Source organism: Sprattus sprattus, assembly GCF_963457725.1.
Source record: "Sprattus sprattus genome assembly, chromosome: 3".
NCBI lineage: Eukaryota > Metazoa > Chordata > Actinopteri > Clupeiformes > Clupeidae > Sprattus > Sprattus sprattus.
Genome location: NC_137922.1, coordinates 19819796 through 19833268, shown reverse-complemented (window position 1 = coordinate 19833268; position 13473 = coordinate 19819796). Strand labels below are relative to the sequence as shown.

General features: G+C 42.3%; 1 protein-coding gene across 2 annotated transcripts; it reads left to right on the top strand.

The window, feature by feature from the left end:
• Nucleotides 1-5043: 5043 nt before the first annotated feature.
• Nucleotides 5044-12584, top strand: ash2l (ash2 like, histone lysine methyltransferase complex subunit; the record flags this gene model as incomplete). Of its 2 annotated transcripts, none has more annotated exons than XM_080833900.1 (17): nucleotides 5044-5102; nucleotides 5553-5619; nucleotides 5793-5941; nucleotides 6062-6150; nucleotides 6241-6335; nucleotides 6428-6523; nucleotides 6908-7003; nucleotides 7111-7186; nucleotides 7496-7513; nucleotides 8690-8792; nucleotides 8976-9193; nucleotides 9611-9778; nucleotides 10062-10255; nucleotides 10719-10811; nucleotides 11579-11677; nucleotides 11801-11860; nucleotides 12116-12584. In XM_080833900.1, 17 exons carry the CDS (start codon nucleotides 5044-5046, stop codon nucleotides 12242-12244), a joined length of 1809 nt encoding a protein of 602 aa, XP_080690026.1. The 2 variants fall into 2 exon arrangements, with proteins under 2 accessions (XP_080690026.1, XP_080690027.1); XM_080833901.1 differs by having other exon boundaries at nucleotides 12322-12426.
• Between the last annotated feature and the right edge of the window lie 889 nt (nucleotides 12585-13473).

The following is a 13473-nucleotide window of genomic DNA, read 5'->3' as shown; positions in this document are numbered from 1 at the left end:
CCTGCAACTATTCTCCAGTGATATCCTGTCTGCAGGTCTGCCATGCATCTTTCTGCTTGTCATTGTCTAGCTATGTCTTTGATGCCCCCTTTTCTGTCAATGACTTATTGATGGCAGGCCTGGCTCAAATGATCACATTTAACACCATCCTTTAGTCTAATACAGTGGTTCTCAAACGTTTCACCGTGAGTAGTACCACCTCAGAAAATATTTGGCTTTCAAAGTAGCATCATTGTAACTATCATTCACCTTCGGTAGCCTGCATGCGTTAGGAACTAAGTGTTATTACCTCACTGTAATGCCTGATCAGGAGAATAAGCATGGCTCAGATAAATAACACACTTAAATGATTGGGATCTAGTTGTTTTAAATTATTTTTTATATATATATTTAATGATTAATATCCTAGTCATAAAAAATGGGAAAACTGTCTAAGTACCACCAAAAGGGAGCTGCGTACCACCAGTGGTACACGTACCACAGTTTGAGAACCACTGGTCAAATATACTCTGAATTTGTTAGCACGTTGAGAAACACTGTTTATCATGTCGAGGTGGATTTGTTATTTATGGGATAGCTAATCTAAAGTAATCTTAATCTAAACCCACACAAATTCTATCGATATCTCAGGATACTATTAAAAGGTTGAAATGCATTTAACCCTCATGTTGTGTTTGCAACATTGTTACACTTGTGATGTTGGACAAGTACATAAGTAATTGTCTTTCTGACATTTTTATATTAATTATTTATCATTTCTAGTTTTTAAGCCTTGTTTTAATGGTCTAAACAACAAGCAACATATTGTCATGATTATTAGTATTTTATGTATTGAACAATGTGTTTGTCATTTCACAACAGAAAAAAACTTTGGTCACCTATTCATATGAAAGCTCAATTATTTGCATTATATGTGACATCTGACCAGTTTACTCTTACACGTACAACTCTTCTATTACACTCTTGGATGGTCATTTTAAGACCTGGCCATTGGTAAACACGAGCCATAAGGTGAGGAATGTCATGAAGATGAAGTAAACATTTTTTTTATTAAAGACTTAAGTTTCAAAACGGTAATTTTGGAAAGCAACACAACATGAGAAGACATCTTGCCAAGTCATGGCATCTTAAGTTTGTTTATCAAAAAGTCATCCTGTTATGAAAATATTTGCAGTATTTAGAAACTGTATATAAAATAACGCAATACGTTGTTTAAAGCAGAACACATGTTCAAGGATATTTACAATTCAATCTGTCATTTCATAAATATTAAGTAAGTAAAATACATTATATTAACAATAATACTTTTCATATATATCATCTTATCCACAACTTGTTTCGAGGTAAAAATAATGCCCATCAAAAATGACAACCTGACGTTAAAACGAAGTTGAAAATGCATGGTGATTGTAAGTTTGAGTAATAAACGGTGGCTGTGAGAACACAAGTGGACTAGACTCATGGCAGTGAAATCTACTCATGCTAATGTTGGATGGGCAGACGGGATATGTTAGATATTGTAGTCCATAATGGTCATGATCCTCAGGTATTTGGCCCTCTCGCTCCTTCTTCCATTTTGTGCGCCGATTCTGAAACCACACCTTGACCTGCGTCTCAGACAGATTCAAGGCCTTAGCGATAGCAAAGCGCTCGAATACGGACAGGTAGTGGCTTTTTCGGAAACTGTGCTCCAGAATGCGCATCTGTTCCAGGGTGAACGCAGTCCGAATGCGTCTTGCTTTGGCTTTGGACTTGGACTGCTCCGAGAGGGTCGATAGTTCATCAGCCGCTGACGCACCTGTCACTTGAGTCCAGCCCGTCTCTGCATCGCTGGATGAGTGCAAAGTTTCTTCCTCCACATATCTTCTGGGGCATAATTCATTTTCTGAAAAAATAACGTGTAACATATTGGTAAGACATAGGCCTAGACAAATTGCGTGAAGGTAGAACCAAACTACCGTTTACATGTAATGATCATATTGCCCTCTCGCGGCAACACAAGTGCAGACAAATAGGCCTAAACTTACCATATTTTTGTTGTGACAAAAAGTCAGAGTGAGATGGAGCACCTTCAGTTGAATTCCCGGTGAATTTAACAGGATTGAGAATATCTGCTATGGAGAAAGAGGTGACGGTGCTTTGTGGCATTTTCCTGGTTTCCTGGTGCATCCTGATATCTCCTCTCAAACAACCTTCAGAGCCACCCGTTTGTCGTGTTTGGAGGCCTTGTGTGCTTGTTCCCTTTTATAAAACCGTCAGCACACGACGCTCACGCTTGTAAAATTAACATTTTTAAAAGGCAATCAAAGGCTTTGGGGGTCTGTGACGACAATACAAGGCACTGGGCTCTTCCTCATAAATGCGTAACCTCACACAAAGTACACACGTCTTGTTCGGGGACTCCCGCATTGACACTTGCACATGCAAATGCGTGAACCAGCGGGTGTGTCGGAGTCTCAGTTATTTATTGCAGTGCTTCTGGTTAAAATGTGACCTTTTCTTTAGAACCGTGTATTTTTTTGTTTTAGCTCATGTCGTTATTTGCAATTGTGTGATGTTTACGCGGGCAGAGCACGTGAACTGTATTTGTGATGCAAATTAATCGACTCCCGCAGACAAGAGAAAGTAAAATGTGTTGCTCGCTTATTGTGCTGGTTTAGAAAATGGAATAAAATGCATAACTTAAGCCTAGGACACGCTTCGTGTGAAATCTATTTTGAAAGAAGAACACTCAAGCCAGTGACCTGCATCAGGGAACAATTTGAAGAATTTAGGCTTAATTTAGCTATGTGAATGTGAATATGAATAGATGGTAGATTAGAGGAGATTCGATTCGATTACATTAGATTAGAGTCACTTCCTTGCAAAATATTTAATTATTAATGTTTTTTTGTTGCGAAATGCCAAGTTATGAATTTTATTTGATATCCTTTCATATGCCATCTGCAATGAAACAGTGATATACTTTCAGTCTTAGTCATGTAAAACCACAGAAATCAAAGCTGACAACATAGTGCAACTTTTAACATTGTTTTACTATGTCATCAGACTACTTCAGCATCCCTATTCTTCCCTACAAGTGATGCTCATGTGGTGCCATGTGATGACTGATATCCTGTCCACACACATAGGGGCAGAGGGCAACTTGTAAATAATCCTTGAAGCCCCGGAGGTGGCCGTCCGTGGCAGATGCCAGTCCTTACACAGGCTACAGTACCACCTAAGGCACTGGTATTGAAGGAGGGAGCCAGGGCCGGCCCACCAGGACAATTAGCAGATGTCACCAGTGATGCTGACCCTCCCTGACCTGGTCCATTGTGTGCGATGCATGGTGGTGGTGGCCGGGGGGTTGTTAGTGGCTGTGCCACCAAGGGGCGAGTGGGGTAGAGTGTGCCTGCTGCCTGACACCCTCCTGCCCCCAACGGATTTACAGCTCTGGCCATGATGAGTGTGTCATAGAAAGTGGTAATTGGCTGATCAGAGAGCACTTACTGAAAATAGACAGATATTTCTGCACTGAGACAGACAATCATTGCAAAAACTGCTTGTTATGTCTTGGACAAAATAGATTATAAGGAATGATTTGGAGTGTATGGGAGTGATTTACTTGAAATACTGAATATTTTGATGTAACATGGACAAGGGCTGTGGTTGAGAGAACAAACTCTTGTAAAAATCTGTCAAATTGTCAGAGTGTGCAGGTTTGACTGAGAACACAAAATAATACAGAAAGTCTTTAAGTGTTTAATTGTATCGGTGAGTAACACAGAATGACACACATTTGGTTTAAAAACACCTGTTGAGTGTGTCATCCCTTCCATGAAGGAAACTTTGCATTCTGTCACATTAAAACACTTGAACAGTCTACACTGCATACTTCTTGTAATGACAATGCCCCTTAGGATTATATTATTCACTCACCCCTCAACCCTTATACCACACAGCATCTCACAGATGGCTCCCAATTCAGGCACGGGGAGGAGACACGAGCGCGACATGTCTTTTAACTACTCTCCTGGGGACATTTAAAATTCCATAGGAGAAGGACATCCCTCGGTGACATCGCCTTGGTGACTCTGAAGTGAACACTCAACATAATAGTCTCACACTTTCCTGTGAGGCCTTTATTCATAGCTGTAATAGGGCATGTTTAGAAGCCATTTTATCACAGCATTAGAACCTTTGTTAAGTGCAGTTCCTCAGAAGTAATCTATTAAAGTTAATAGGCTGCCGTAGAGGGGTTATGTGCCTTGTTTAAGCCATTACTATTCTTGGTCAGTGTATGGAACCTTTAGGATGAGGTGTGTATGCAGAACACAATTATAGGCTTATTAAATCCTAAACTACATTCTCTTCTGTAGAGTTTTTATCATTCTCATATTGGTTTCCCTGTGTAGGTCTCGATGTCCACGATTTCCAAGAAAAACTTAATATAGGTAGGTCTGCACTGAACTTAATTTCAGAGAACACAGACGTGTTTTACAATGTACATTTGAGTGAGATGTATTCAGAATTGTTAATGAAGGCCTAAAATTGTCAATCTTTTAGCCAGATTTCAAATGGTACAAGCATTGTTAATATATTTTTAGCAATTCTGTAGCCCAACTATTTAAAAACACACTCATTTTACTGTTCGCGTCTACAATATTTACAGAGAGGTAAAGTTCTTAACCTTTATTTCAGTTGTAACCAATGAACAGATAAATGCATAGGCCTATTCTAATAATATTCACAGTATGAATAGCGTAACATTGTGTGTATTCATTTGTAGGCCTGATTAGGATTGAGTTTGCCTTGAATTTGGACTGTGCCATAGACAAATAGGAATAGGTACAGTAAAGGCAATAGTATTTTTTTTTTTGCTGCTTGCAACCCAAATCTGATTTATTTTTTACACCTTTTGGCCAGAATCGTAGAATCTGTGTTTCAACCCCTGGCCTATTGATGGCAGTGGGTAAGACTCTAGACTAGAATCCCCATTTCTGAGAACGAAGAAGAAAATATCGCGAGTCGTTCTTGGTAACGCGATTTGATATTTGAAACATGGCGACCGAAGGCGACGCGGGTAGTGTGTCCGTTGCAGAAACAGAGACAGGGGAGGGGTACGTGTCATTAAAAGGGCTTATTCATATACAGATCTGGTTTGATCTGTATTGTGTCATATAAACTAAGAACATACTTTGCGTTACTCTGTTAACCGGTTTAGATAGGTGAAATGAGAGGTTCGGAGAATGAATGCATGCCAGTGTAAACAGCTAGCTATCGATAGCTTACTAACCCAAGCGTTAATGCTAAGGTGTTATTGTATTTCAGTAAAACATATGTATTACTCTGTTTGTTTGAAAACAACTTTTGACCATTTTCTCCATATTGGCGATTAAGATAATGAACATTGCTACCTACTTATCGGTCTACTACTGTCCTTTTGCCAGTGTCATCCGACTGGATGAACAAGACATTGTTGTTGCTTCTGCAAAGAAACGCAGTTGGACTTCCCATGCTGCTAGCAAGTTAACTAAAAGGAAATTAACGGTATATTTAATCTATTCCAGCGATGCATCATTTGGAGAAATGAGCACAAATATGGAAACCGAATCCTCAAACGGCAAGGAGGCAATGGTACAGTGGTGTTATCAGTTGTATGTTGTTTATATACTATATAAGAATATTTCAGGGGGGGATGGAGATGTGTAGAATTTTGTAGATTTAGGTTTTCTGTAATGGTCGACAAAACTGCTGTCGCGTCAAAAGTTGATTCCGCAAATGACGCGACTTTGTCACTTTGGGATCAGGAGGCAGCGGGAGATGGTCCAGAGGCGGCCGAAACGCAAACCGGCTCTGGAGACGAGGAGAGCGGCGCCCGTCAACTCGGAGAGGTGGAGCTGCAGTGTGCACTTTGTATGAAGTGGTTCACTGCCGACACCTTCAAAATAGACAAGTCGTAAGTGTACTGGAGTTCATGTACAGTACGCTCCTGATGCTATGGCCATAAGTACTCCATTGTCATTGAAGGAGGTTTTAAAGAGTTATTTTTTTCTCTGTTGTGGTCTTGTTTTCACAGAAGCTGTCTTCCCTTCATGACCAACTATGTGTTTCACTGTAATGTGTGTCATCACAGTGGCAACACCTACTTCCTGAGAAAACAAGCCAGTAAGTGCCATTCATGAATCATCAAAACATTACGAATTACATTATGCATAATGTCCTACATTTTTGTAGAAACATTTGGGAAATTTTCAGATCTGAAGGAGATGTGCCTCTCAGCCTTGGCCAACCTGACCTGGCGGTCACGCACTCAAGAGGAACACCCAAAAACAATGTTTTCAAAGGATAAGGTAGCAGAAGCAGAACCCCTCGCACCTATGCAAAATAGTGTTGATGTTCTTTTCAGTTGTTTTGTATCTGAGTGTCCAATATTTCCTTGAAGGATATCATCCCTTTCATTGATAAATATTGGGAGTGCATGACGACCCGTCAGAGACCTGGGAAGCTAACTTGGCCTAATAACATTGTGAAGACAATGGTAAGACGTAGCTCCTTTTATCAGCATCCAAACATAAGTGCACCTGTTTTGAGCAATGTACTACAATTACCACATTGGATGTTTGTGACTGTAAAAAAGTCTCACACATTGATATACATAATAGTAAATTGTATAATTGTGTAATTATGTGTGATGTGTGATTACTTAAACTAGAATGTGCTGTCTCCTGAATGTACTCACATTGTGTATTATCTGCCGCTGTTCTAGACAAGTGTAATCTACTAATGTCTGTTTGCCATATCCTTGTCAAAAATACCTTATCGATATTTAAAGCGTTTTGGGTCTATTTGCCATGCTTGGTAATTTAATGACAATAATGCAAATGACTATAAGCCAATCTTATCTTGTTTGCTGGGTTTACAGAGCAAGGAGCGTGATGTGTTTCTGGTCAAAGAGCATCCTGATCCAGGGAGCAAAGACCCTGAGGAGGAATATCCCAAGTTTGGACTCCTGGACCAGGTACCTGTGCAAGTACACCTGTACTGTATCTACCGTTCTGTTGAGATGGTCTCAGTCTGGTGACTAGGGCCCAAGTCTGATGGTGTGTTCATGTTTTGGTTTTGTAGGATTTGGCCAACATCGGACCATCATATGATACCCAGAAACAAACCACATCAGTGGCCTCCACAGGAGGTCAGAACGGTAAGATTTTAGGATTTTTGGTTCATCATGCCCTTTCTATGAACAACTTATGATTATATGTTACATAGCACTAATTAAAGGCCATGTGTACACCTCAACAAAGGTTTCAGGGAAAAAGTTATATCCCATGGCATGTATTGGCCCTGAGTTCTTTACAATAACCTCTGAATACAATCCCCTGTACAATCTAGCCTTGACGGGTTCATAGTTATTTTTATCGCCACAATAGCATTGATCACTCTCATCCCCTGTGTCCCCTCCTCTATACGTCCCCTGAGAGACTTGTAATGGCTTTATATTGTATTCCAGGTGGAGCAGCATTCTCAGGTGAATATGTGCCACATCTGGAGTGTCAGACTTGTCTGTCTGTGCTCTCTGTATTTGTAGCCCCCCCCCATCTGGAGTGTCAGACTTGTCTGTCTGTTCTCTCTGTATCTGTACCCCCCCGCCCCCCCTTGCTCCTCTTGGCTTGGCCTCTTCGTTTTGTTTGGTAGTGTTTGTGATGGAGATGATTTTAGCGCTCCTGAGCTCGTTGTGTCTGTCGGCTTGCTCCTGTCGGGCTCCCTGACCTCTTCACAGATCTTTCTAATCCCTGCCTGTGTGTGACTGTCACTCTCCTGTCTGCGCTCGTGCCCGCAACCTTACCACCCTCTCAAGCTCACAATCTAACGGCCATAGCCTATGTCCAGTCAAAGCGTAGGACTCCTGCCGGAGACTTACTAGCTACTTGCTGAAGTACTTGCTTGCTATGGCCGTTAGAACGAGTATGTATACAGACCTTTAATTTTCCAGCCTTCTATGTTCTTTGTAATGGAATTCCATTCTGTAGGCTTACCTTCATTAATATTAGTTAAGGTTGATCTTGAGTAACTCTGTGGTAGCAGGTGTAGGTTATGAATGGTGGTATTTCAGTACATAGTCTATATGATTGTATATATAAAATATAGCCTCTATATGAGTGCCTGTGCGGAACCTTCGCAGTTCATCCTTGATTTCATTTATTGTGGTTGAAGATATAGTGTCTGTGAACTATTTAGTTAGTACATGCTTTGAAGATGGTGAGATACTGAATCATTTTTACATACTGGAAATATTTGCTATACTTTTGCCATATTTTGGGATATAGGGAATATATTTCGATTTTTTTTTTATGTTTAATTAACCTTAGCTTGACTTCAATTCACTGTGTTTGTGTGTGAATCCTGGCTGCCCCTCCCTTTTTCCGCACAGCTAATGCCTATCTACTTAACCCAGATCAATTCTATGTGTGTCTGTCTGGGGTGAATCTGCAGTGTGTAAAGTGTTCCAGTATTGAGTATGAATTCTGTCCATAGGTGTGAATGTTGCTTAAAGTAAATTGCCTCTTTGGTGGTGGTGCGTGCGTGCGTGCGTGCGTGCGTGCGTGCGTGCGTGCGTGTGTGTGTGTGTGTGTGTGCTTTTGTACTTCTGTCATTTCTAGGCTCTATTTATGACTGACTGAGTGAATGCGGTGTTCTCTCTCAGGTGGCATAGCTCCAGGAGGAACAGGTAAAGGCAGGGGGGCCAAGCGGAAGCAGCAGCAGCAGCAGGACGGAGCTGCAGCGGGCACCACCAAGAGGACCCGCAGGTAACCGTGGCTACGCACGCGCACCTCACTCACATCTTACACATGCTCTCAAAAACACACACATGTACATGCCCAAAAACGCATAGTGCACAGCTTTTGTCACCCTCATATCTGAAATAAAGTATAGTATATACTTCAGGAAATTGTAACCTAGCCTAATGTACTCCCTGCTCCCTCATCCAGTGACCCCCTGTTCGCCGCGCAGCGCCTGCCCCCTCATGGCTACCCCCTTGAGCACCCCTTCAACAAGGACGGCTACCGCTACATCCTGGCCGAACCCGACCCTCACGCTCCTGACCCAGAGAAGCTAGAGCTGGACTGCTGGGCGGGGAAACCCATCCCAGGGGATCTGTACCGGGCCTGCCTGTATGAGCGGGTGCTGTTGGCCCTCCATGACAGAGGTAGGTCTGATCACAGCTGTTAGTTACCATTGCAGTTTCAGAAGACTGTATGAACTATGCGAGATGGAACGATGCGCCTCAATAACAGCTTCTTCCCCTCTGCTGTCAGACTCCTGAACTCCCAAAGCTGACCTAGACTTTTTCTCTTAACTAATTAATTCATTCATTCATTCATTTATTTGTATCCCCCCTCCTTACCGGACTGAGCTACCAATGACAATAATACCACCAACATTGTTGTGTGGCAATAACGTTTTTTATCTATCTATTACAGAAAAAAATGTCATTTGGCCAATATTACATAACTTGACTTTTCTTGAGTTATCTAACTGCCACAGCTGACCCAAATTGATAGTTTAGTAACTGTAGTACGAATGAAGTTAAAGAAGAAAGCAAACTGTAGTTCTCTGCTGTTAGCTCCCCAGTTGAAGATCTCAGACGATCGGCTGACGGTGACGGGTGAGAAGGGCTATTCCATGGTGCGGGCTTCTCATGGGGTTCGCAAGGGGTCCTGGTACTTTGAGGTGACTGTGGATGAAATGCCCACTGAAACGGCCGCTCGCCTCGGTTGGTCGCAACCTCTTGGTAAGTGTGGGATAATGCAGAAGGGTGTTTAAAAAAAAAATATATACAGTATATATATATTATTTTATTATCAAATAGATTTTGAATGAACTCTTATTATTAATAGCAGCCGCATTGATCATATATTCACTGCATAATTCACGTTGACATATGTGTTATATTCCCCATTAATGTGGTCTTTTAGTGGTGCTTTAAGGGGTTGGAAAGCTGTCTTTTAAATCGGTCTTCTAAATAAAGTGTCTGTGTTAAGTCTGCTTTTCTTCCCCACTTGTTCTTCCCTCAGGTAACCTACAGGCCCCTCTAGGCTATGACAAGTTCAGCTACTCCTGGCGCAGCAAGAAGGGCACCCGCTTCCACCAGTCCATTGGCAAACACTACTCCGAGGGCTACAACCAGGGTGACGTCCTGGGCTTCTTTATCGAGCTGCCAGACGAGACCGAGGTCGCCAAGGCACTGCCAGACACCTACAAGGACAAGGTATACAAGCACCCAGGCCACTTCCAGACATGACGGACCATGACTGAGCTTATATCGCACTCAGGCCAGAGGCCCACCCTTACTCTGGGGTTTCCTACCCTCCTGTAGGGGTTTGTTTACATACCTGATTCAACTCATTAGGACCTCCAGGGTTATCTAGATGTTGGGAGGATTTGTGGGAGTTGTTCATTTTATTTTCCCTACAAAACCACAGAATGGTACTTGAGAATGTTTGGACACCCAAGGTGTTGGTTCTTGTTTCTGTTTACCATCTGTTGACCAAGTGTTTACGCATCCGTAATGCACAGCTGTGGCTCATTTGGGTTTTCTGTCACATGTGGCATGAGTTGCATGATTTGTATTCCTCAACTTTACGTCTCCTGATTGTACAGTCCATTGTTATTTTATATATAAATATGTGAAGCTAAACAAAATGTTTGTTATCTCAAAATCTGTGTTACAGGCCTTGATCAAGTTTAAAAGCTACCTGTACTTTGAGGAGAAGGATTACGTGGACAAGGCAGAGAAAAGCCTGAAAGCAGTGAACAGCAGCAAAGTGAGTGCTTTGCACAGGGCGCACATTTACCCTTCCATCTCCACATTATTATTATATATTAAACACATACAAAACACTTTATTTTATCTAACTTATTCCACCAGTTTTAATGGAGCCTTTGACATATCGACACCACTCCAACTCTGACATGTCCATCCTGATCCCATGCAGTGTTCCTGTATTGAAATGAATGCTGAAACACTGTGGGGAACTTTGGAAACCTTGGTTACGATTCAGAACTTTGGAAATCCTGGTTACGATTCAGGACCGCAATGAACAGTCCCATAGGCAATCAGCTCTGTACCAAAACATTGACCTTGTGATAGCCAGAACGTCGTCTGGATCATGCAGGCACCGATTTATGAATAAGCAACATCATGTGTAAATAGTTATTGTTATTAAACATTTTACTATGATCTTATATACAATTCATAAGCGTTGTGTTGTATTGTGCATAATGCTTTGATAACAGCACACTTTAGACAGTGCGAGTCTGAAAATTCACGTGAGGGTACCTTTTTTCAAATTACAATAATTTTGATATCTATTGGTGTTGGCATCTGAAACTCTGAAAAGGTATACTTGATAGAAATTTGGAGAAAAACTGCGGGGGTCATGTGAGGACCTCTAAGTGACTTGGCATGGAAATGACCCTATTATAATTGGTATGATATTCCACCTGTAAGGTCCTGATTGTCCAGCCCTCTCAAGTCCTTGATGGGCTTCTAAAGACTCAACCTTCTTTATTTCCTTCCTTGCTTCTCCAGATGGTGTTCTACAAGAACGGTGTGAGCCAGGGTGTGGCGTATGAGAACCTGTTTGAAGGCCTCTACTTCCCAGCCATATCACTCTACAGAGGCTGCACGGTAGGCAGACTACAGAAGGAATGGGGAGCATGACCTAATTTCTGCCATATTTTTAGATGAAAAAACATCCTTGTAGTAGTGTTTCTAATTCTGTCACACTGTATGCTCTTCCATGTACTTCAGGTGTCTGTGAACTTTGGACCACACTTCAAACACCCTCCAAAGGATAACAAATTCCAGCCAGTGAGTACAGTTATACTATACCATAATAACATTTTAATTAAAGACATAACCTGCAGTGGGAACACTCTAAACGGGTCCTGTGTAATTGTATGGAAGTGTAAGCAGGTTAAACTGTATCAATCACAAATAAAAGCTTCTTATCCACTCATTCTCCTCACTGCACGGCAGTCTTGCCCATCTAAGTGAAGGATCCTTTTTCGTAATGTGGCACCTTGTGGTAATGTGAGCGGTCTGTAAATGTGTCCCCGTTTGCAGATAAGTGACTTGGGCAGGGGAGCTGTGATTGAACACACGCTAGCTGACATACTGTACCACGTGGAGATGGATGTGGACAAAAACGAATCCACTCGTTCTCCTCACTGCACGCCAGTGTTGCCCATCTAAGTGAAGGATCCTTTTTCGTAATGTGGCACCTTGTGGTGAGGTGATGTGAGTGGTCTGTAAATGTGTCCCGTTTGCAGATGAGTGACATGGGCTGGGGAGCGGTGATTGAACACACGCTGGCAGACATACTGTACCACGTGGAGACCGATGTGGACGGCCGCAGCCCCCACTGGGAAGGCTAACAGCAGACGTGTGTTCCATCTGCATCCCCCCCCCCCTCTCTCCATCTCCTGTCTGTCCCTCTGCACCCCCCCCCCTCTCTCCATCTCCTGTCTGTCTCTCTCTCTCTACATGTTCTGTCTGTCCCTCTGCACCCCCCCCCCTCTCCTGTCTGTCCCTCTCCCTCCGTCTCCTGTCTGTCCCTCTCCCTCCGTCTCCTGTCTGTCCCTCTCCCTCCATCTCCTGTCTGTCCCTCTCTCTCCATCTCCTGTCTGTCTCTCTCTCTCCATCTCCTGTCCCTCTGCCCCCCCCTCTATCTCCTGTCTGTCCCTCTCCCTCCATCTCCTGTCTGTCCCTCTCTCTCCATCTCCTGTCTGTCTCTCTCACTCTACATCTTCTGTCTGTCCCTCTCTCACCCTCACTCACAGAAACATTGTTCTGGATCCTGACGCCTTTACCAGAGTGTTCAAAAGAGCTTAGGGCAGTTAAAATTCATGTTTGGATTCCTTCATAAGTACACCAACTGTGACTCCATAGATGGCGTAGCCGAAACTTCAGCTGAAACAAACCTGTTTGGTTTTGTTTGCTTTCCACAAAGAACGTAACCGATGTATTCTAAACTAAAAGAGCTATCATTAGAGCTCCCCCAACACCTTGATGGTGATTGGGTGTACCACTTCACAGGTGTACGGTAAATGGATGTACAAAATAGTTATGCAGTATACTACGCCACCTACGGGTCATTGGAGAGCTCCCGGTGTGTGTCATTTTTCTCGTCAGTGGTGTAGTCACTGTGTTGAATACTACTAGAGGGCATCGGTGATAAAAATCTATGGAGGAGCCAGTCATAGTTGTTGCTGAGGACAGATCAGTGAGTGATATTATGTCGGTATTGTGTTTAAAAACCTTGTTTGTGTGTGGTAGATGTAAGAAAAAAATGATTTCTGATTGTTTGTATTTTTGTTTTATACAGAAATAAATGGTTTTTAATAAAGTTGTCTTAAAACCATTGAATGGCTTGTCATTCCTGAATATTCAAATCCAGTTTTATACAAGATGGAGGGATAGAA